The sequence below is a fragment of the Haliotis rufescens genome, unplaced genomic scaffold, assembly GCF_023055435.1.
Source record: "Haliotis rufescens isolate VD_foot unplaced genomic scaffold, xgHalRufe1.0.p SCAF_12, whole genome shotgun sequence".
Taxonomy (NCBI): domain Eukaryota; kingdom Metazoa; phylum Mollusca; class Gastropoda; order Lepetellida; family Haliotidae; genus Haliotis; species Haliotis rufescens.
In genome coordinates this window covers 23,528,315-23,553,701 of record NW_025963802.1, presented here as the reverse complement: position 1 = coordinate 23,553,701, position 25,387 = coordinate 23,528,315, and the positions used below count along the sequence as shown (strand labels likewise).

The window sequence follows — 25,387 nt, the reverse complement described above, 5'->3', positions numbered from 1 at the left end:
GTCGCGAGAAGGAGTTTCTGAGTTCTGGTACACCGCTGAGCGATTTTTCGCTTCGGTTGTCTAACTGCAGTGGCTCCTAAACCAAGGACCCACAGTTGTCCCAGATCACTGAACATGCTTTGTTCAGTCGGTATTTTACCCTGAACACCGCGACGCTTGCGCACCACTGCTATCTCTCATTATCCGCCAGTCTCTCGTCTCCCTGTCTAAATCCCCCTCCGTTTCAACCCCTAGTCCCCCAACACCTCCCCCTCCCACCATATCATGCTCAGCTAATTCCCCGTCAAGCCCTGAGTGTAAACAGAGTCACGTGGCATTTGGCGATCCCTGACTCTTGTCAATTTCACAAGCAGCAAATTTGATTGGACATTCTATACAGGCGTCTGCCCCTCTCGCATGGAGCAACAGCACGTCACTTCCGCTAACAGAAGTCTTCTGGAATATATTGTCAGTGAACGAGCAGACGATTTAGTGATGGAAAATGTCGTGTTTACTTGCAAGTCTATGTGAGAAGAGTCGTGTGTGATTATCACATTTCCTGTTCAATATGGAGGTACAACTTACTCGATCTCGATCTCCACCGAGTTTTAAAACAAGTTCACACTCAGCTTTTACAAAACTGGCATCCTCAACTGAAACTTCATCTGTCGAAGAAAGGCCAGTTGAACCGGTCAAATGTCCTCCGAAGACTTCGAACTCTGACACCATGACTAACTCTACTGGTCCTAAGGAAAGACTGTCATTCAGTGTTGAATCAATCATATCAGACAATCACGGGAAGCGATCAGACGACAAATGCAATGGAGCAGACGATGCAGTTCATGACGTCGTTTGTGAAGATGACTCTGCGTCATCGTGTGCGTCACCTCCGCCATCACCATCATCATCAGTTTCATCTCCGTCAATACATGTCACCCACTCGTCATTCAGTGTGGCTGATATTCTTGGCAAATCAAGTCAGAAATCTCCCTTGGCAACGAACTCTTATCCAGGCCCATACGGTCAACGGTTGGGGGAAGCCAAGTGGGGCGTCTCCTGCCGCTCCCCACACTCCTGGTTGCCGCTCCCCCCCGGGATACCAGCTCCAGCTAGTGAGTAGAAATGTTGTGATTCCTCTGTAATCATGCATACATTATGCAGATCATATTTTCATTTTTAACATTTCTTTTCCAAACTTTTCCACAACTGTTCGTTGATAAGATTTTACACACCATTCCTTGTTTTTAAAAAATATATTTTTAATCTTCGTTTAACATACGCAACAGTTTGGAAAGCAGCGAGCAACAACATTTTTTTTTACAGTTTGTGCCTCTCAGAGGCCAACAGAGACAAGGCACTCATGAAAAACAAAAATTATTAACTATTTTAAACTATTCTTGAAAATGCCCTGCAAAGAAATCAAATCCAAACACAAAACATTATTTACAAACGTCTTTCAGCTTGACTTGCCTTTAAAAGCAAACTGATGCCTAGCTGGTTGGAAGATTGTCGATTTCAGTGCACATTTCCCATCGCCAATTGTAGATTTCAGTTGGCGCCTTTCATCTTCAGCCGATTGTATCACAGACTCGGGCACCTGTTTCAAGTGTGGCTCACGATAATACACTTTAACAGATACAAGCTACGCAAAATTTAAAATTTGTTCTGAGTTTGTTTTAAAAGTGGTCTATTATTCGGAGTCAGCTATTAACCATTTTCAATGTTGTTTATCCCTCACTACACTGGAATCAATAAATTGTCTGTGTTTACATAAGGGAAATACGAGTAAACAAATATCGCGTGACCGCTTGCAGATGTAAGCTAATTTAAGCTAATAAGCTATATATATACACACATACAGAACTACACACACACACACACACACACACACACGTGTGTGTGTGTGTGTAATTATATCACAGTATAATACAAATATGCTATAACAGTACAAACAACAACAATAACAACAACAACAACAATAATAATAATAATAATGTATGTCAATGACAGAATTATTATTATTTCTCAGGCCATCGTCACAAATTTATATAACGTTTTTTCAATATCAAATGAAAAATTGGAGGAATATATATAATATATATGTAATGACATTTGTCACAAAACATTCGGTTTGTGTGCTTCAGTTACTGTTCCTCCATTAATGAATTATGTCCATTATTTCCTGCCGCAAAGTTCTTTCAATTGTTTATAGGATATAACGTAAAATGTTCTTCAGCACCAGCAGATTTTAATTTATCCAGCAATGAGCTCCCGAGCGAGGAGAGAGGCAATGTTAAACTGGAGCATATAATTGAAATCGACTTTTCAAAGACGGGCGCGCTACCTATGTGTCGGTACAGCTGAGACTGCCGGACGGTACAACATTATGTTTTGAATGCCTTTTAGGTTTTCTAACAAATCGGCCACTTATCAAAGGGAATGAACATTATGAATTTTGTTTGATAAAAAGTGTAGCCTAATAACGATAAACTTAAGTACCCATCTGATAATACCCTTAAAAGTAAAAACAGTTCAGATGATATTTTGTTTGGATTTAATGGGCATGTCTTAACAAAAGGGACGATGGGAGAATTACGGATTTAACTGCCTGAAAATTTGTCTGTAAGTTTACATGAAAACGCCCAATAAACTATAACATGTCGCTCTAATGAAAACCATAATTGTTTTGATAAACTTTTAGACTTCATAATTTAAGTCCATAAAATGACTGTATTTATAATGTTCAGATACATGCTGTTAGCATTCAAGTGTGAATGTAATGTGGAATTTATGACATATTGTATTAAGATAAAAAGCACATAAAAGTTTTACTATCTTTTAAACTTAAAGACATTTCTGATGCAAAGCTTTTGATGTGTTCAGTAAAATCAGCCAAGCAGCAAAGCAACCAATGCTCACCTTTCAAAAGTTGTTTTTCGAACGCACACTAATTTGCGTTTTATGTCCAAATTGAACAATAAACCTAAATTCAGTATGACGTCATGTGAAAAGAAGTTTTGAAATTTACAAAGTAAAATGCGATTTATCATAAGCTAAGTACAAAAACCTCTCTCGAGTTAATATGTTTATATTATCTTAGACATACATACAGTGCTTGCTGGTATGAAATGCTCCGGTGAGTCACATGTGTTCGCTTTGAGAGAACGAATAACATACCACAGAACGTGTGTCGAACCAGTAAATGATAAACTTATAGCATAACTACATTTGTGCATGAACGGCGATACAAGTGCATGTTTTGTACAATTGTATATCTGTCAGTAAAACTATCATTAAAGTGAATATACAATGATTGTGAATAGTATTGCAACATCAGTGAATTTACTATTGCACAGAATATACCACAGCCGTAAATATTCTACACAAGTGAATACACTGGAGGGTGGGTATACCTTGTCAAATATGGCATAGACGGTGACATGCTGTGAATATACTTTTACATACATGTATGTGTACCACTGTAGTGAAATTGCTAAATAATGTGAAAATATATCAGTGACTGTTCTAAATCAACATATATGTTGTACGAGTAAATATACGTTGAATCAGTATGCTATGGTTGTGAATATACTAATGCAGCTAATACCCCGTGGCAGTAATTGAATATACTACATCAGTGACTATAAGTATATGGCTATTCATTATACGTGTATTCGCTGTGCAGCAATCCTGACCATGTCATGAAATCATCGTGGATTCTCCACTGAAACCAGCATGTATGTCGTATATATAGAGATTTACAGACTGAAAGGTGGGCGGAAGCTTAGTCTCTATAAGTTTTTATAGAAACAAGCAACGACATTTTATTGAAAAGGAGCCCCAGTGAGATGTGAGTTTCATTATGTGGTTCTGGGACAGTGAGACAGACTGGGCAGTGTCCCTACGTATGTGTGTGTATGTGTGTCAGTGTGTATGTCTTATGTTCGTGTGTCTGTCATAATGTCTGCCTCAATTATATATACAGCTGTGTCTGTGTGTCTGACTGCATGACCATAAATACATGTCTGTGCATACCTGTCTGTGTCTGGTTGTGTGTCTGTTCATATGTATATATGTGTCTGTGTGTCTGGCTGAATGTCTGAATATATGTATATATATCTTTGTGTCTGGCTGTATGTCAATATATATATATATATATATATATATATATATATATATATATATATATATATTGAGAGAGAGATAGGGCGAGAGAGAGAGAGAGAGAGAGAGAGAGAGAGAGAGAGAGAGAGAGAGAGAGAGAGAGAGAGGGGTGGAGAGAGATGCACATATATACAGACATTCAGACAGACACATAGACAAAGATATATATATATGTGTGTGTGTGTGTGTCTGGTTGAATTACTGTACATATGTATAACCCTTCGTCTATGTGTCTATGTGTCTTTGTTGTATGTCTTTATGTATGTGTGTATCTGCGTCTGTGTATCTGGCTGTATGTACTCATTGACTGACTCAGTGAGAGAGAAAAAGGGAGAGATATGAATGTGTGCCCATGTGTAGACGCCCCATACATGACGTCAGATGACATTGAATTGAACAATTATTGATGACGATGACGATGACGATGTTAAATTTGACGGTCAAATGATTCTGGTAGTAGTTAATTGTTTGAGAGGCATAAGCCGTGCTGTCACACACCAAAAAAACAGAACACTTCAATCTAATTTCATGCGAAGATTAACTTCATGAAAAAGATACATTTCAATGCAAAATCATAACAATGATTTGCAGAAGTAAGGTAAACACATGTTTCATGGCCTTGGCGGAGCTCATTGTTCCACATAGATTTTCACGTGGCGTGTGGTGAAAATGCAATACGTTTAAAAAGGTTGAACGACGATCAACTGAACCTTGGGTACACACGTGCATTGCTTTGTAAACAGAATATAGGCCCGGCTTGGATGCAGCCAGTCTTCCGTTAACCTGACAATTTACCAGCATAGTTCCATTTGATACGTGACACCCGCGCCCGATATGAATCAACTTCGGTACAACATATCAGGGTCATGGCTGCCTCATCGGACTAATTATCTGAAATAATGTTCTATGTTCTTGACAAAAACGACATATGTTGTCAGTGCACATAGTGGGGCACGCACATGAATCAATACATACATATACCAATATTGGAATAGATCGAGAAGCTATGACATCAACAACAACACATACGTAAACAGCTGAGACCTGACAGTTATAGAAGGTCAGTAATACAAATACATCTATATCTCTTGTGTAAAGTAAAGTATGAAGCCAAATATAGCTGAATAATAACACATACACACACACATAAGCAGCTTAGAATGATTCATACGGACACAAATAAACGGCTAGTCCGGCACCATGACTGTGGGATATATTTATTTTATGAAAAACACAACCAAAAATCTAGAAAGGCATACAAAAACAAGTCTAGCCAGCTCCAACTAGCTCTATTCCACAGAGATCAGCACAGGGAATTTAAAAAAAAAATAATTTAGAGTCGAGAAGGATATTGTGTAATATAAGATTTCAGAGACTAAATGTAAGTTTAATAAACAGCTCAGTATGACACATACAGAGATACATACTCAGCTAAGTATGACACATACAGAGATACACACTCAGCTAAGTATGACACATACAGAGATACACACTCAGCTAAGTATGACACATACAGAGATACACACTCAGCTAAGTATGACACATACAGAGATACACACTCAGCTAAGTATGACACATACAGAAATACATACTCAGCTAAGTATGACATATACAGAGATACATACTCAGCTAAGTATGACACATACAGAGATACACACTCAGCTAAGTATGACACATACAGAGATACATACTCAGCTAAGTATGACACATACAGAGATACATACTCAGCTAAGTATGACACATACAGAAATACACACTCAGCTAAGTATGACACATACAGAGATACACACTCAGCTAAGTATGACACATACAGAGATACACACTCAGCTAAGTATGACACATACAGAGATACACACTCAGCCAAGTATGACACATACAGAGATACACACTCAGCTAAGTATGACATATACAGAGATACATACTCAGCTAAGTATGACACATACAGAGATACATACTCAGCCAAGTATGACACATACAGAGATACATACTCAGCTAAGTATGACACATACAGAGATACATACTCAGCTAAGTATGACACATACAGAGATACATACTCAGCTAAGTATGAAACATACAGAGATACATACTCAGCTTAGCTCGATCATTACAATTAAATAACGTTTCGTTTGCACATGTATAAAAGTGTTATAAAGCTAAAATATTCAAAAAATATATTGTGTATACTTAACATTTCTTTCTGGTCAAGATAGATAACATCTAACATAATGACTTTCACGTGTGTTAAAAATTCATACTTTCAATCAGAAAAAATGACTTGATATTAAGTAAGTATTTTTTGTCCTCAACAATGCTGATCTTTTCAATATTGAAACAATGTGGACCTTACACCTCTCTCGCGACATTTGCTTTATGTCAATATATGAAAGTCACACTGTGAAAACTGTTGATAACTGAAATTTCAGTGTTAATAGCTCAATATCCCATTAATGGAAGGATAGGTTTCCTAATGAAGTACTTTATTCATCAATATAGTATGTAATCTTCAGGGTTTAAAATCGAGATGGGATATTTCCACATTCTTCCAGTGTGCAGTGTCAGTCAGGCTGACAGACTGTTGTGTGTGGAACCTATCAATCAATGTTCATTGTGTTTAAAGCATCTCGTGTTGATTATTCTGTGTTATGTATTCAGTTGTAGATATTGATTGGCAATCGAGATTATCGAACTCCCCCATACATCTAATTGGTCGTGATTACACCATAGCTTGTGTTCAGGAGAAAAAATTAATTGCCTATTAATTTCTCAGGTTATCAGCTGAATATTTGATAAACCTAACAAACAAATGAATCTTTTGTAAGTTTCTGTTATTTGACGCTGGCGATAGCACACAAGCGCATGTCAAGGAGACTGTTTTCAAATATTAATTGCGCCAATTATCTTAATGAGATTTAATATAAGACTTTGCAATCAAATAAATAATCCTAGTTATGGCACAACATAATTTTGGGGGATAATAGGCCTTGTGCCACGTTCTTGATAACACAATTATTTTAAAGCCAACACACTCTCATGTCCGTATGACACGTGGTAAACGCCAATACAATTGTAGAACAACCGAAACAGTAATATTGTTTTTATGCAAGTGAACTAACGGAGGAACAACGTATGCCAATATATATATAAGAAAAACCATCAACCACCTCAATAGCGACTGCTTGCACGTTGTGGGTTTTGTGAAGTGTGAATTCCTTAGCAACAAACCCCATAGTTTTGATAACAGGCAGTTGATGCAAAATGGCTGAAATGTGGATTGGTTTGGGGATAAACTAGTTTAAAAATATATTTAAAATCCCTGAGAAGCATAGACGAGGTTGAACACTGGCCACAGGCTTTTCGTCCAAAACTGAATATATTTTCGTTTGCTGTGCAAATTGTTTTGCATCCATATTTTTAGGAAACACTGTTTTCTTCTGGAAATGTAAGTTTATTTAACCAAAATTAAGGCTAATTATTTTTCAGTTTTCGCCGAACCTATTTTTTATTTTCAAATAAATATATCGGTGCTAGTAATTTTGCAATAAGCTGGATATAGTGTTTAAAGTAAAGTCCTACCCCACGACAGATGGTAAACAATAAATACAGTTGACATGCATTGAAAGAATAAAGAAGTTAAAATCCACGTCAACTTAAGCTTGTCATTGTTAGTCAGCTTCTAGCATGTCGCTTAATCATAAGGTATTACACACATACATCGCATAGCAAATGGTTTGTTGCTATAGATTTGTAGCTTATAGATTTTTTTTGAAAGCTCAAAACGTTTTGAAAGCTATAGCGTAAACTTTTCACACACTGTTGATTTCAAATTATTTCAGAATTTTCCATGCTTGTTAGTGTCATCGATCTGAACGCCCTTGATAAACAGATTGTAATGTCGATGTGGGGGACTAGAAAAAAAGCCAGAATAATTTCATTAGCGAAGGATCAATTGGATGATAATGATTTCAAAACCAACATGAAGTTAAAAAAAAGTTAAACGTACATGTAGAGTATTCATTTTGAAGCCAAGCATGGACCAATTATCAACGATGGAACGTAAATGCTTTACAAAGTTCAGACATATTTCAAAATTATTTTCAGCACCATAAATCTGTATTGTCTCAGGTTTTTTATACTGTTATATCAAAATGTTATCGTACACACCGCTCTTATGTTTGAAGAAGAGCAGATCTGCGTATTAATGATGATGTAAAATGTATTTTGTTATTGCATTTTATAAGGGAGTTGGTTTGTTATCTAATTTAGGGTTTGTAGCTCGAACGAGTGTACACATCTAACGTTATATATTAAATGTTTTTTGTCCGAACCTGTCTGCCTGACAGAACAATACTGTTTCCCTGCCCCTTGCCCTGTGTTCGTTACATTATATTTTTGGACTTTGAATTACTTATAAATGTACCCAAGGCAAACTATTGAATGAAACTTGCTCCGGGTGTGTTTTCCCACAAGCGTAAGGCGTAAGAGTTCATAAGTAATTTTAAGTTGTTCCTGGACGAACGTTCCGTAATAACATAATTCGTGTGTCAAGACAAACGTGTATGGTAAATTGAGATCTACCCCAGTTGTGTGTGATTTTGTAGTCTAGATATTTCATCCGTGTCGGTACAAATCTCTTTTGACTACTGATACTATTAATTTCTAAAAGAAGTAATTATTCAATTGCCATATGATCCAGCATAACTGCGAACGCGCGACGGTACGGTTCGTCAGCCGTCATGTTAGGCATTACAAATCCATCGTTTAAGGTTCTCATGAATTCTCTATAGTAAATAATTAATTAATTCTGCAAAGTTATGTTCGGTAATTCTCGCATAAGTGCCTTCCGTGATAATTGGTTAACAGACAAGGTTCCGTTTTGTCTCCGTCATTATTGCGTCTTCTTCGCCAGCGTGGCCTCATCAAGATCGATAGCACTTGTACACCTCATTCGCATTCTTAGCTGCAATAAGTCACATTAATTTTGCACTCGAATTAGATTTAAAATTCTACCGCAATTGGTTTGTTTAAACACGGTTTCTGTTTCTGCATAAATTATTGATGAGTTGGTGGCATGAGCGGTAAGCAGAGAACACACCGAGACGCAATAAATGAAGTGGTTGTCCCCAGAAGTGTTAGGAAAGTCTTGTTGACGACATATACACGTGTCCTCTGTGAACAGGTCGATTCAAACTACTCCAACGTGTGATTGCCGACCGGTCATAATTCGCATCAGCAATTACTGGCATCCCGGGACTCCGTGCCCGACAACTAAATATACGTTACTAATTAATGTAACAATTAAAACAGGGAAACAAGGAGAATAATAGAATACTGTGCTGTGTAAACGGGATCTCACCTTTCTGTTGGGTGAACCAAGAATTGTTAGTTGGTCTCACCCTATACAAGTATGAAATAGAGGGCTCACGGTCCCATTATGACATTCATATTCATTAGTTGCCATTTTCGTTTTGAAGAGATGATGATGTTTAGAGAAAACAAGCATCGTCATGCGATGATGTTAGGATCATTTCATGTTAGATTAAACTAATGTTACCTAGTCTATTTCAAGAAATCTATAGTTTAGTTCCCTCACTAATACAATCCTGCCAATTACATGCAGGCAAAACTACTGGGCCCTGGAAGTCTTGCCACAATCTCCATGCTTCTAGTTCCAGCCTAATCCAACGCTGGGATATCGCGCCAGAATTCTTGGGTTTACAATTATCAGATATATGTCTCTTTGCTGTCAAAACATTTATCTGAAATACTTCTATACTTTTGCGGACCTTTTCTCACCATAATTGAAACAAACACGCTCACGATGGCACCTGTTAGAAATCTTCCTGTTTGATCCATTTCTCTCACACCCTCGCTATTTCACTACCCCGTTGTGTAACCCACATGAAGGAATTACTCTCTAGACTCCCGATAACAGAAGCAGGGTGTTAATTCCTTGAAGATCTTACAACTACATTCTTGATTATATTTGCAGTGAGGATGCTTACCTCATCACAAAACCCAACATATACCTCGGGTGTACCCAAGTTATTAGATTTAGTCAGTCACCATAAAATCTATTTTATGGTCTCTGATTTAGTGTATGTGATAATTAGTATGAAAATATGTATTCAGTCGGAAGCACTGTTTTGAATCGCCTCATCCCAAATACGGATTTACACAACAGCAAGTATCATCAGTAGCAAGATACAGCGATAGCAACACAAAGTGAGCGGTGTTGGCGTGTAGAACAATGTTGTGCCCAATGTTCGTTTCCACCTGCCAACATCTATCGAGCCACATGGGTTCTGCCAGTAGAATTTGTACAAGAGGATCAGTATGTTTCAAAGAAACACAGCAAACTAGTCTGCAGTTGAAAACAGTTTTAGAAACGTATTTAAAATTATTTCCATTTGAATGTTTGTGGTAACACACAATGCCAATTCTCTGCATTCAAGTCGTTCCCTAAGTTATTTTGTCCTGTACGCAGTGAATGGACAGAGATAATGATCGCCCCGGATTTGTGTGTGCGCTGCCTTTGAGAAGTGTTTCAAAAGTGAAAAGAGCTCACCCAAAAGATAATGTTAATGGTTTTAAAACGGCATGTCACATGGTGTAATTTATTCAAATTGCTAACAGATATGGGGACTAAGAGCAATGTGAACATCATTGCCTGCTGAAATATGAAAGCTGAATTTAACTTCTCAAAGGAACAAATCATTGATAGAATATTTTTACATGTATTTGTTATCTTTGAGATACCTTTCGAACCCTTTTGATCCAGGTCACGTGACATTCTATAAACTTTATGACGTAAGGCATCTTAACGACGGGCATTAATGCATTTGATAATTTCAGCCCAAATGTGTGTGGTAAATTATCAAACTATCCATAACCTATTTGCCACCATAAATTATCTTCGCAGCACTGATAATTTCGTTTCAAATTGCTAGTATCTTATCACAATTTGTTTACAGCTTTTTGCACTTTGAAAGCGGAAACACTAAATTGCCATTTTAAGTGATGGCTACAAATTAACGAATACCAAATAAAACTGGGGTCTTTTTATGACAAATGATCTCTTAACTTGGGTTCTACCCAAAGGTTGCGCACGAGAAGTAATTAGTTTTTGATATTGCCGATATAACGTGTATATGTGATAATACAAGGATCTGGATCACGTGATAATTAAGTGCTTTCAGTGCCAGATGTTCGTATGTTGTGGCAGTTGTGGGCATTAAAGGAATACTGCCATTTGGAAGACCTGATTGACTGCTTATAGCGATATGCATGTAAGTATTGCACCTAAACACGAACAGATCGGCGTCTCTTTAGAACAAGATATACATACGTGTGGATATAAAAGAAGTCCCATTTCAGTTTTAGAACCACGGGAAAACTTTATTGTTGGCATTGACACAAACGCCAATTGACAAAACTAAGACAGCATTGGACATTATGTTTTAATGCTGTGTTTCTCTACAGGAGAAACGCTTCACAAAGTGAGATGTTTGTGTCTGATGTATTCAGTACAGTGCCGAATAATTAGCATTCGTTACAAAGAACGTTACAACTCGCGTTTCTTTGATGTCATCACAATGTGACAGGGATTCAATACACATGCTCGTGAAATAGTCGGAATCGTTCAATGGACTCTTCTTTTAGTAGATATTTATTATAATTACGGATTTTTTGTCGCTTTTATTAACAACACATTGTTGGAAATTAAATATTGTTATCATATCAACTAGATTATGTCCCTTTAATGAAGGGCAGTATCCGGTATGAAACTGTCTGATGATGTTGAGGCCATTTCAAGAAACTGCTAAATTAAGATAATGTTCTAAGCCAAGCCTAGTTATATTGACAGTACTGTTATTTTTTAGCACTTGCCGGAAACAAACCTATGTTCGTTTAAAGTAACGATTGTTAACATTTCCTATAGGAAGTCGTTAGGGTAATTGTGTTCATCCTGCCAGTGTGTTTATCTCCCAGATGGCGCTGACAGACATAGGTTAGGTCGGATTGGCTAATTGTTGACGTCGTAAGGGGCGCTTATGTCAACGAGACCATTTGTCGCTTTTAAATCAGACGTCAACCGAATTTGCGAAATTCCGATTCGATACGTTGTGTAATTTAATAGATATATCATTTGGATTTTAGTTTGAAGTCATTCTAGTGCTAACTGTGTAGGCATTTGTCTGTGAACTTTCTTATCGCCCTCTGCAATTAGACTAATAGGCCCTCGAGAGGGAAAGACGTGGGCACCACACACTGAGAAATTCACTGAATGCTTTTCGGCTTTGGCAGCCGAGTGATTTACGGAGTTATTCCCCCTCGGGCGCTCTTGAGTGTTGCTGTTTGACTTAGCGTTGACAGGTAACATAGGTGTTTTGCTCCATGTCGATTTGTCTGCTTCTTTTGCTAAATATGTTTCTTTTGCTGGTATATTTAGGTTCTTGATCAACATCTTGCTAAACGTCGGAGAAGATATGGTGTGAGGTTGAATGGCATGGACAACACGACTGACAGCACCACTTACTTTGGGGACTCAGTTCTCAAATGCCGCGCCCATTGTAGAATGTTAGACTGGTCGCTTACTAAATACTAATCTCAACGTTTTTTTTGTTGCATAAACCCATGCTCACACTTATTGTTTACCCCTAGATATGTGCGTCTAAGTATAGGGGTGACTTTAGGTATGAGTTTGAGTATATATAAAAGGACGAAGTATATTAAGGACTATTCTTGTTCCCCCCTCTCCTCCTAAATTTGACAATGCTTGTACATTTACGCATTGTTTCATACATTTTATCATGCCACTAGATCCGATGCAAATTTTTAATGAAATTAAGTTAAATGTCAGTCATATGAACTGTTTTAGTGAATTTAAGGCCATTTTGTTTCAATTTGATATTTGTCATCAGAACGTGGCTACAACCGGTCTCATTTACACTTTGTCCTTTGAAGATTAAAGTCATGATAAGTTGGATGGAAAACGTATTTAGATAACGGGAGACGCAGGTGCGAAAGGAAGTGTATCTTTCAAGAAAATAACTCTGTTTTAAAATGAAAGGTAATATGAAGGTATTGTATGCAAACAGTTGATAACTTGGATATAATAACTGGCGGGTTATCTGCCCTTGTTTTGCCATACAATGCTATTTGTTAAACCACTGTACCAGCCGTGTATTCCTAGATTTAAGTATAATGATGTAGGATGATGACAGATAGACATCAAGATCCGACTAGAACACACGCATCACTGAGGGGCGAGTAGAAAGGGAACAATATTATTAAGTCAGTTTAGAATGCGTGAACATGAAAAAAATCCCTTTCATCTTTTAGGACCATGTGTCAGTTATTTAAGATGTTTGAAGAAACGTAGGGTTAATTTACATTCGTTAATAATTTAAAAATATATCTGTAGAATAAATCTGTATGTGGCCTCCGTCTCCCGGCGTTATAACATAATGAAGATACTCTAGACGCAGCCAGGAGGAATTAATATGTGTTTTATATTCATATGTATTTTATGATAATTCGGTAGTACACATAACACATGTTACTTTATAAAACGCAAACGTAAAATATTCGTGTTTTTTTGAAGGTGAAAAATGTTTTATTAAGCCCTTGTTCCTGAGATACCTTGAACTTGATCAAGGATCCCTTATAAACCTAACATCAAATAATGCTGCTCATCCCAATTACAGGAAATGGCTATTTAGGTTTATCAAAAGCCATAAAAATCTGTCTATCTTTCTATAGTAATTCATAATATTAATGTTGAGGACATATTCATGTACACAATTGAAGGTTTTTGTTAAATTATATCACAGATTACGCAAGCTATACAATCAGCCAGCTGTGTGAAATATAATACACCTGCAATTAAACAAATTTTAGTGTTTAGATCTTAAGTTTTTATTGAATACCAAACCAAGTTTCGAATACAGCGACTTTTATCGATTAATGATAACTTCCCTCGTTAATGCTCTCGTCACTGGAACAAAGCGTTTATGTCCTGAGTCGGTCGCCAAACAGGACGACGGCGGGACACTGCTTTAAACTGTCCCCAGTCTATCCTGACGTCCGGTGCACATTATGAAGCCTTCTCTACTTCTTGTTTTCCGCTTGGCTAACGAAAGTATTCATTTATTATTTAGAGCAATTGAAGTATTTGAACGGATTTCACAAGCCGTGAAGTCTTTTAATCTCCTCCTTAGACAGAAATCATACAAGTTTTAAGAAGGTTGACCTGAATAATATTCCAATTTCCTTGTAATATTTCCTTGGTGTGACCAACTATCAATAGGACCGCTATGGATAGGACGACGATGTACGACAATTAAACCCATACAAACGAATCTGGATAACATGTCATGTAGAAACTGTTTGAAATGTTCATCAATTACTAAGTATTCTCTGATAAGTCACTGTGTGTTGAGATGGTGTTAAGTAGTTAAACTCATTGGGCTAATATAATCCGACTGCATCTTTAACGCAGTTTCATTCATCGCTGTGAGTTCATGTAGGTACGCTATATAGGTAGCAGCGGTACACAACGAGACACTTACAGCTGCCATTAAGTATCTGAAAACGTTTTTATTCACGCGGAAGTGCAGCTGACATCAACAACGCACCCTTGGATTGATACACCCGTGTGTTTAGAGGAGGACAAACGAATTTATAAATGTCGAGAAAACAAATACCACCACTGCACATGATGCACTTGTCTTGTGTCTGACAGACAATATATACAGAACGGCAAGGGAATGACCTTGGCGCTTGAGCAATACTTAAACCTGTAACGCGAAAACATGACTTGTAATGTACGAAAGATTACAAGGGTCATCCCTCTCTTAAATTATTACTAACTACTTGAATAGAATTGAAGACATTGATAGTATTTGAATTATGGTGAATGATTTCGGGATTTGTAATAAAATCCCGTGCTATCAAAAAGCCGGCTCGTATCATTGTATTTTAGGGGAATTTGGAAAACCTGGCTGAAGCTGCAATGAAAAGGTCGCCTTGATTTGTAATTCACATATGAGTCAATCAGAGATGAATCAGTGAGAATCTATTACAACAATGTAATAACTAGATACGATTTAGAGAGGAATAATTTTATTATATGTAGTTTGCTAAAGGAGTTGATGCTGTAATCGATAGTCAAGAGAAGAGAAGCGTAAACGTGCTCTTATTGAGGCACAGTAGCTGCCGGTGTGTGTACGTAAAACAAGGTAAATAAGTAGGAATTACTTTTATTTTTAAGAGAATCTGTAAAACACAATTATTCAAATTAAAGAAATATGTTCTTCTCAAGAGGGCAGGGCAAGTTAGATGCTGGAACATCTGAGTTAATGCTGGTAATGGGCAGTCAGGGAAGGGGTAACTTCTTAATCCTGCATTGATGAGAGTTTAATCACCAAAGTATGCGCAGGGAGAAGGCCTTGATTATACCAGGGATTGATGCCGCGCTGTTTCTGTTGGGGGAGAGGGGTTTAATATGCCAGGGATTGATGCCGCGCTGTTTCTGTTGGGGGAGAGGGGTTTAATATGCCAGGGATTGATGCCGCGCTGTTTCTGTTGGGGGAGAGGGGTTTAATATGCCAGGGAATGATGCCGCGCTGTTTCTGTTGTGGGGGAGGGGTTTAATTTGCCAGGGAATGATGCCGCGCTGTTTCTGTTGGGGGAGAGGGGTTTAATATGCCAGGGAATGATGCCGCGCTGTTTCTGTTGTGGGAGTGGGGTTTAATATGCCAGGGAATGATGCCGCGCTGTTTCTGTTGGGGGAGAGGGGTTTAATATGCCAGGGAATGATGCCGCGCTGTTTCTGTTGTGGGAGTGGGGTTTAATATGCCAGGGAATGATGCCGCGCTGTTTCTGTTGGGGGAGAGGGGTTTAATATGCCAGGGAATGATGCCGCGCTGTTTCTGTTGGGGGAGAGGGGTTTAATATGCCAGGGAATGATGCCGCGCTGTTTCTGTTGTGGGAGAGGGGTTTAATATGCCAGGGAATGATGCCGCGCTGTTTCTGTTGGGGGAGAGGGGTTTAATATGCCAAGGAATGATGCCGCGCTGTTTCTGTTGTGGGAGAGGGGTTTAATATGCCAGGGAATGATGCCGCGCTGTTTCTGTTGTGGGAGAGGGGTTTAATATGCCAGGGAATGATGCCGCGCTGTTTCTGTTGTGGGAGAGGGGTTTAATATGCCAGGGAAAGATGCCGCGCTGTTTCTGTTGGGGGAGGGGGGTTTAATATGCCAGGGAATGATGCCGCGCTGTTTCTGTTGGGGGAGAGGGGTTTAATATGCCAGGGAATGATGCCGCGCTGTTTCTGTTGGGGGAGAGGGGTTTAATATGCCAGGGAATGATGCCGCGCTGTTTCTGTTGTGGGAGAGGGGTTTAATATGCCAGGGAATGATGCCGCGCTGTTTCTATTGGGGGAGAGGGGTTTAATATGCCAGGGAATGATGCCGCGCTGTTTCTGTTGTGGGAGAGGGGTTTAATATACCAGGGAATAATGCCGCGCTGTTTCTGTTGGGGGAGAGGGGTTTAATATGCCAGGGATTGATGCCGCGCTGTTTCTGTTGGGGGAGAGGGGTTTAATATGCCAGGGATTGATGCCGCGCTGTTTCTGTTGGAGGAAAGGGGTTTAATATGCCAGGGATTGATGCCGCGCTGTTTCTGTTGGGGGAGAGGGGTTTAATATGCCAGGGATTGATGCCGCGCTGTTTCTGTTGGGGGAGAGGGGTTGAATATGCCAGGGATTGATACCGTACTGTTTCTGTTGGGGGAGAGCGGTTTAATTTGCCAGGGATTGATACCGTACTGATTCTGTTGTGGGAGAGGGGTTTAATATGCCAGGGATTGATCCCGTACTGTTTCTGTTGGGAGAGAGCGGTTAGATATGCCAGAGATTGATACCGTACTGTTTCTGTTGGGGGGGAGCGGTTGAATATGCCAGGGATTGATCCCGTACTGTTTCTGTTGGGGGAGAGCGGTTGAATATGCCAGGGATTGATCCCGTACTGTTTCTGTTGGGGGAGAGCGGTTGAATATGCAAAGGATTGATACCGTACTGTTTGAGTTTGGAGAAAGCGGTTAGATATGCCAGAGATTGATACCGTACTGTTTCTGTTGGGGGAGAGCGCTTGAATATGCCAGGGATTGACACCGTACTGATTCTGTTGGGGGAGAGGAGTTGAATATGCCATGGATTGATATCGTACTGCTTTCTGTTGGGGGAGAGGGGTTGAATATGCAAAGGATTGATACCGTACTGCTTCTGTTGGGAGAGAGGGGTTGAATATGCCAAGGATTGATACCGTACTGTTTCTGTTGGGGGAGAGGGGTTGAATAAGCCAGGGATTGATACCGTACTGTTTCTGTTGAGAGAGAGCGGTTAGATATGCCAGAGATTGATACCGTACTGTTTCTGTTGGGGGAGAGCGGTTGAATATGCCAAGGATTGATCCCGTACTGTTTCTGTTGGGGGAGAGCGGTTGAATATGCCAAGGATTGATATCGTACTGCTTTCTGTTTGGGGAGAGGGGTTGAATGTGCAAGGGATTGATACCGTACTGTTTCTGTAGGGGAAGAGGGATTGGATATGCCAAGGATTGATACCGTACTGCTTTCTGTTGGGGGAGAGGGGTTGAATAAGCAAAGGATTGATACCATACTGTTTCTGTTGGGGGAGAGCGGTTTAATATGCCAAGGATTGATATCGTACTGCTTTCTGTTGGGGGAGAGGGGTTGAATATGTAAAGGATTGATACCGTACTGTTTCTGTTGGGAGAGAGCGGTTGAATATGCCAAGGATTGATCCCGTACTGTTTCTGTTGGGGGAGAGCGGTTGAATATGCCAAGGATTGATACCGTACTGTTTCTGTTGGGGGAGAGCGGTTGAATATGCCAAGGATTGATACCGTACTGTTTCTGTTGGGAGAGAGGGGTTGAATATTCCAGGGATTCATACCGCACTATTTCTGTTGGGAGAGAGCGGTTGAATATGCCAGAGATTGATACCGTACTGTTTGTGTTGGGGGGAGAGGAGTTGAATATGCCAGAGATTGATACCGTACTGTTTCTGTTGGGGGAGAGGGGTTGAATATTCCAGAGATTGATACCGTACTCTTTATGTGGGGGGAGAGGGGTTGAATATGCCAAGGATTGATACCGTACTGTTTCTGTTGGGAGAGAGGGGTTGAATATTCCAGGGATTCATACCGCACTATTTCTGTTGGGAGAGAGGGGTTGAATATGCCAAGGATTGATACCGCACTGTTTCTGCGAGTGAGGGATGACTATGCCAAGTATAGGCGCTGTACTTCTACTGTATTTACAACATTGGCTGGCTATGTGTGTTTGGGATGGTGTGACACAGAGAGGTGTGATTGCCCCTGTACTGTCACCAGCCCGAACACTACAACACTACAACAATTCGGAGTAATTAAGGTCATATTTCCACAGTAACCCCGTAAAGACTCCTAGTCTTTACCTGTGTGATCGTAGTTCGCGTCAGCCATTCAAACTAGGCTATTTGCGGCGGTTGGAAGTATCACGTTAATTACTCCCTTCAGATTTGAATAGCGAACTCTTTCACTTAAACTAGCATTGCAGCGATGAGTACTGAAGACTCAATCCCATAATGTATAGCAGCTGCCGACATTTTTTTTTTTTATCTCAGTACCTGTCTAGAAATACGAGTCACTGTGTTTTCTATAAGTGTTTCATATTGGAAAATGTAGTTAATAACTTTGACCATAGCGGCTGCATTGTGTTTAAAGCTTAAAATCACCGCTTTTGAAAGATGTTATTTGATTGGTTGGAATGTTATTTAATGCTGCCTCTTTTATTTTATTGGTTGGTTGACGCGAATCACATTTACATATCAAATGGCTCAAACTTTCAGGGCATATGGAGGGGCGCAGTTTACACGGTACGCTTCTTGATATGAATGAACAGCCAGATTGTTAGCGGAACACACACTCGCTGGGCATGTCGACTGGCCACCTTCCGCATACATCCAATATATCTGTTTCAAGAGTTCGTAATGTTAATCAGTATTAACTAGATTTTAATCTAACACAACGCAGATAAATCGGTCTGAAGGTTTATCCTTAGAACTGCGGAGAAGTATTTATGGATATATATGTTCTAATTATGTTGTAATTTATATGTAAGAATGATGTTGTAATTCTAGAAAGATGTTTTACCTGAGTAACTACGGTATAGTGATATTTACATCTGTTTCTCCCGCCAGTCAAAACAAATATCTCTGTCAAATAGCCTGTGTTCATTATCCGCTAATTCGCCGATTCTCTGTCTAATGAATACACATTAATTCCTATTTACTTGTGTGTAACAAGGCTGGGGCACTTAGGCTGATGCTCATATCACTGTCAGGGATGGTAAAAGCACCACAACACATGGCCACCTTGTCGATTTCAGGATAACTCCGGTGTACATTTCAGCACTATCAGTTAGATGTACAGGGGTGCTCTCCGTCGTTATGTAATGTGTTTGGTACCAATATGACGCAAAATACAATATATAAATGTGGTTATGTGTAAAAAGGTCCTAATATATAAAATATTAAATATCACATGCTTGATAATCGTGTCACCTGATATATAGCAATAAACAATAAGAGGAAAATACACTCAATCTACAACTTTCTTATTGGATATTTATGTTGGCAACGTTCGTATAAAACGGCTTAATGCACCCTTCTCTGGATCTTTGTGTAGTAAAAGAAAATAAGTACATGAAAAAAAACCATGTTGCAAATTAGGAGTGCTTTTTAAACTGACTGGGTGAAGTTTCTTTACAAATGACGTGAATTACTTCGCACTGAAGGTTGTGACAGTGTTCGTGGTTCATATTACGTCGAATTACAAATCGCAGAACCGCTTTGGCATTAACCGATCTAACCATACTACCTGTAGTTTGCTTGAAGAAAGTATTATTTATCGCTAAAGATGACGTTTAACATTATAGGTAGGCGTGCTCTAACACTACTCACCTTGACTGCAATAAACCCTTGACTTGTGATTATGTAAAATAGTTTCATGAATTCTTCAGTAATACATTTATTACACACAGAAAGGAAATATTTCAAATTGCAAAGCGGAAATTTTTTTTTCGTAAAATAATTAAAATAAATACATAATCAGAATACAAAACTTTAGACATTTAAATAATTTGTGACAAGGCTTAATCTATTTTGCAGCCACAGAAAATCTGTGAATCAATTTGGGTTTAAACTTTTAGAACCCAAAGATTAAAACTTGAAACATATCAAATATAGCCAAATCTCTACAGTAAATGTTACATTGATTATTTTCACACGTTGATGCACGCGTTCACAAGTTAATAAATTTGTTTATCACAAATCGACCAGAGTTGTATAAAACATATAAGCTTAAACCAAATTGTTAATTAATATGAGGTTTTAGAGTAAGATTGCAATGTATTTGCATTTTATAATGCAGTAGTTGTGCATGGTGTATGGAATTAGGGTCTCAGACCAACGAAATATTTATTCTCTACACAAAGAAGTATTTTTAGATATTTAATAACAATTTCATCTGTCGTTTGACGCTCAAACCTGTGCAGAATTATTTAAACAAAGCAAACCATTTGCTTTTAAAATTACATACTGTTTCCTATGTCAATATTGGTAGTATTGATTCCGTGACGCTTCAGAACAGATGTTTTCTAACCATCGGTAACAGTTTGTTAAAATGTTCATAAAGAGTTTTTAATGAATTTGTTCCCAGCATCAATGAATAAGAATTATATATATGACATATTGACATGAAAAAATTAATCCTTAAACTGATATTATTTATTGAGTGCTAGACGCTTTTTTATAAGCTCCATTGCGCATCGTATTTCCATGAACCAATGATCTACTCAAAGGTTTTAACGTCATTTAGGAAAAAAGATGTCTGTCAAAACATGACTGCTATTAACATTTGATTAATTATAAAGACATTTTTGTGTTAGACTCGCTGTTCATCTCTTCACTGAAATGTACTGACACATGAAATGGATGATTTATATTTTCATGTTGTCAGTCATTTGCGAAACAGATGTCACGCAAATTTCGTTGTTTATTATTAAAAAAAGTGCAAGCCGACCAATTGCAGCCGTCATACATGTTTTGGTGATAAAGTTGAATAATGACTTGTTGATAGGTAAATACCATACTGTAATTGTTTCCATGGTAACACAACACGTCGGGTGATAAAGTAACAGATGTCTAGACAAAATAAATTCGCGTCTTTGATAAACCGACACAGTAACGATAAGCGAGAACAATATCGGATGATATTGGTCGAGAACATGCCCAAGCCTAATGACAGAGCGAGGTTAAAGGTCAAAGTCTGGTTGATTAATTGATTGATTGTTTGTTGTTTAACGCCCCACTCAGCAATATTCCAGCTATATGACGGCGGTCTGTAAATAATAGAGCCTGGACCAGACAATCCAGTGATTGCAATTGACATCATGAGCATCGATCTACACAATTGGGATACGATGACATGCATCTGACAACATACTCGTCAAAGATTAATGAAATATAAAGAGTGAAATAGCATGTATTACATTACACAGGAAGTATAACCATTAATGTCACGCGGAACATGGCTGAAACAAAAGGTGCAAACGTTTAACCTAAAAAACAAATAATTTAAGTCTGACAAAACGACAAGTAATACTTTTAAGGGATTTGTGATTGGTGAAAACGTCTGTCGATGACCTGGGCATTTTAGAGATTTCTCTAAACTGTTAATAGACATATTTCAAATTAAAATACTGTATATCAATTTTATGTGTTTTTTACACAAGTGGCATGTTAGGTTCTTTTTATTCCTCATAAATGCAGAGAGGAATTAAGAGATGTAAATTTTATTTCGACTCCAATAAGTCTGAAAACGACATCAAGCTACCCTGGTCTGTGAAAAAAAACACAACCCAAATAATTGATGTGTACACAGGTGGAAGATTAATCAGTTAAACATAGAATGCATGTCATCAAAGGTACTGGAAACTATTTTCAGCTATCAGTAAATCACTATGATTCCAGCGCCCTGTTCCCCAAAGAGATCGAAGGGCTACGACTATCATAAGTCTATGCTAAAAATATGGGAGTTATCATCAGCTTAGGGCTACGGCGGTCGTAAATATGGGAGTTACAACAATTTTGGCGCTACGATCGCTTTGCGGAACGGGACCAGGCACTTTTGACCCGAGTAAACACAATCAAACCAATTTGTTGGTTTACGACAATGTTTCCTAATCTTTGGTATTATTTACAGGCACGCCGCCCCGGATCCAAGCACCTACAAAATGCACACTACGTAAGCACAAACCAAACCGGAAGCCGAGAACGCCTTTCACTACGTCCCAGCTGTTAGCTCTGGAGCGGAAGTTCCGGGAGAAACAATATCTATCCATTGCGGAAAGGGCCGAGTTTTCAGCGTCCCTGAATCTGACGGAAACTCAAGTCAAAATATGGTTCCAGAACAGACGTGCAAAAGCAAAACGACTCCAAGAAGCGGAGTTAGAAAAACTTCGAATGGCAGCGAAGCCAATGTTGCCCCCGACATTTGGTATAGCAATACCATCATCCACCGCCTCCTCGGCGTCTTTATTTGGACATCATTTAAGAGCTCATTTCTTACACCCGGGGGCTTTTTCCGGTTTTGGACTTTTCCCCGGAACCTCAGGTCTGTCGCTGTATCCTCACTGACACCAGTACAACCACGTGACAGTCCTTGTGGTGCCGCAGAATACAGACACTTGGATATACAGAATTATTTTTATTTGTACCTTTTGCACAATCACTTTGAAATATGTTAAAGGCCCTCAAACAATCGGTTCCTGGGGTATTATGCAATACTTGACCACAATTACGTTTCCTTGACGAGGGCCGACACAAGGTGTGTGTTCGTCGACTTACTGGCCAGAATTAGCACTGAGTGTTTCCTTACGTTTACTTCTAGTTCAGTTGATGTTTTTGTTAATGTATTATTGTGGGAACGTGTTATAAATATTAAGCAGTTTTGGATAGTGCTCTGGTAAAAAAACTGAGGAACATAAGTGCTTATTCTTGGGAAGTTGAGACTTTGAATTTATTTTGCCCTTTGGTGGTTTTCCCCGTTCATTTAAACATAATTCGTGCCATGACCTTTGTACTGGACGCTACAGGTTGTCCAGTCTCGCCGCGACACACACCTGGCTGGACAGATAGTCTACTTATTTATTACGTGCGTCCATACTTGGTGTGTCACCGAACAGTGGGGTGCACGTCAAACAATCACTTCATTTACGAGAAGTGATTACATTTTGTTTCGTGTAAACAAACATTTATTGTAAATAAAATACTGAACAACGATTCGAGCGTTGTAGATTTTATATATATAATTTTATTTGTGATCTGCACACACTGTGAACAAAGCGTAATGTCTTTTGCTTCGCGGAAAGTTGACATTGCAAAACTTTAATCCACTTACTGAACAGGTTAAGACCCACTTACCGCTGACATAGTCAACATCATTGTCACAAAGACGCTTACAAATTATTCATGATTTGTCAGAAAATATTATAACGCCATGGTTATTATGGCTCACAAAGACATCATCATTCAACAATGCTTGCCATCTGTAGTAAAATTGATCTTGTCGCTATTTCAAACTACTCTTTCGATCTGTCTATATTATACATAAGCACAAAACAGGCTGAGAAATGTTTTGTGTATACACTGGATGAACAGTCGAGAATCTGTGTGTGTGTGTGTGTGAGTGTGTATGTGTGTGTATGTGTGTGTGAGTGTGTATGTGTGTGAGTGTGTGTGTGTGTGAGAGAGAGTGTGTGTGTGTATGTGTGTGTGTGTGTGAGTGAGTGTGTATGTGTGTGAGTGAGTGTGTGTGTGAGTGTGTGTGTATGTGTGTGTGTGAGTGTGTGTGTGTGTGAGTGTGTGTGTGTGTGTGTGTGTGTGTGTGAGAGAGAGAGAGTGTGAGTGTGTGTGTGAGTGTGTGTGTGTGAAATAAAGGGCACTACCTGTAGAGCTTTGGTATTTTAATAAGCTCACTGATTGGGAAACATTAATATGTACATGAATCAGAGGTAGCAACTCCAATACTGCAAGCTGTCCCACGTTACACTTGAGAACAAAGAGGCTGAGAAATGTGTTGCATAGATTGGACGAATCTCTCTGTGTGTGTATTTAATATTTAGTATTTTAATAAGCTCACTGATTGGGAAAGTAAAAAAGAATAACATCGACGTGAACGATCTTACAGACATAAACCAGATCAATTGAGATTGACTCACTGTCTTGTAAATACAAGTACATAATTGATTGTGGATGTAGAAGATAAGCAAGCGTCTGTGAGCTCGTGCCACACCACGTAGCATCTGCGATGACAAACTGTCCACACACGTTATCGAGACGAGATCAACTGAAATATGTTCAAAATATAAATAAATCACAGCGATAATTGCGACTGCAGAACGATTTGTGTTGTGTCAGAGCAGAAACATGCAAAACATGATCTATCAGGTAGATTTAATTGTCTTTGACTTGGGGGATATCAGCGTTAAACGATAGCATCTGTTCGAGGGACCTCCGCCAATACCAAAGCTTGTAATTTATTGTCGATATCGAAATACTCATTTGATTCGCACTCGCCGACATCTGGTTAATAAAATAAGTCTCATTACCAATTGTCTGTTTGAAATACTCCCATTACACAATACAGTCAATCGTGATGAAATAAACATGAATGTCTGTCGATTTCTTCCCAGAACAAAGGTGATGATTTCAGCGATCCAAACTAATTTACTGCCCAATTAGCTCAGTAATCGAAGACGAGTATTCAACTTTATTTCCTATTAATTACTGCTCCGAGCGACATAATAAGAAGGACACGGCCTGATTGACAGGGGATCGTTTTAATCTACGGCGTACCCAATCACGGAGAAGTCGGTATTGAATATCTATTTCTCGCAAATTAATTCCGTGAAAACCATACCTAAAAAGCCTATAGAAAACTAGTATGAATTAGACTTCCATATTGTTATTTGACCGACAGAGATAAATCTTTTATGTGTCTGTTTTCCAGCGCCAAGCGTGAAAACGGTTGATGAATGAACGAAAATAGCCACGTACATACATACATTGCGTTTGAATTCAAAGTATAATACGTTTCTCTGATCTTGACAATAAACTC

General features: G+C 38.8%; 1 protein-coding gene across 1 annotated transcript; it reads left to right on the top strand.

Annotated features, from left to right (window-relative positions):
- Nucleotides 1–309: 309 nt before the first annotated feature.
- Nucleotides 310–23,550, top strand: LOC124111707 (homeobox protein MSX-3-like). Its single transcript, XM_046471486.2, has 2 exons — nucleotides 310–1,091; nucleotides 22,472–23,550. Exons 1-2 carry the CDS (start codon nucleotides 548–550, stop codon nucleotides 22,903–22,905), a joined length of 978 nt encoding a protein of 325 aa, XP_046327442.2. The 5' UTR covers nucleotides 310–547; the 3' UTR covers nucleotides 22,906–23,550.
- Nucleotides 23,551–25,387: the final 1,837 nt, after the last annotated feature.

What these genes read in the sequence shown, in the direction of transcription:
- LOC124111707 (XM_046471486.2), top strand. Translation starts at nt 548, where the DNA reads ATGGAGGTACAACTTACTCGATCTCGATCTCCACCGAGTTTTAAAACA. An exon ending in CGGGATACCAGCTCCAGCTA is followed by an intron (nt 1,092 to 22,471) that starts GTGAGTAGAAAT and finishes TATTATTTACAG; the next exon opens with GCACGCCGCCCCGGATCCAA.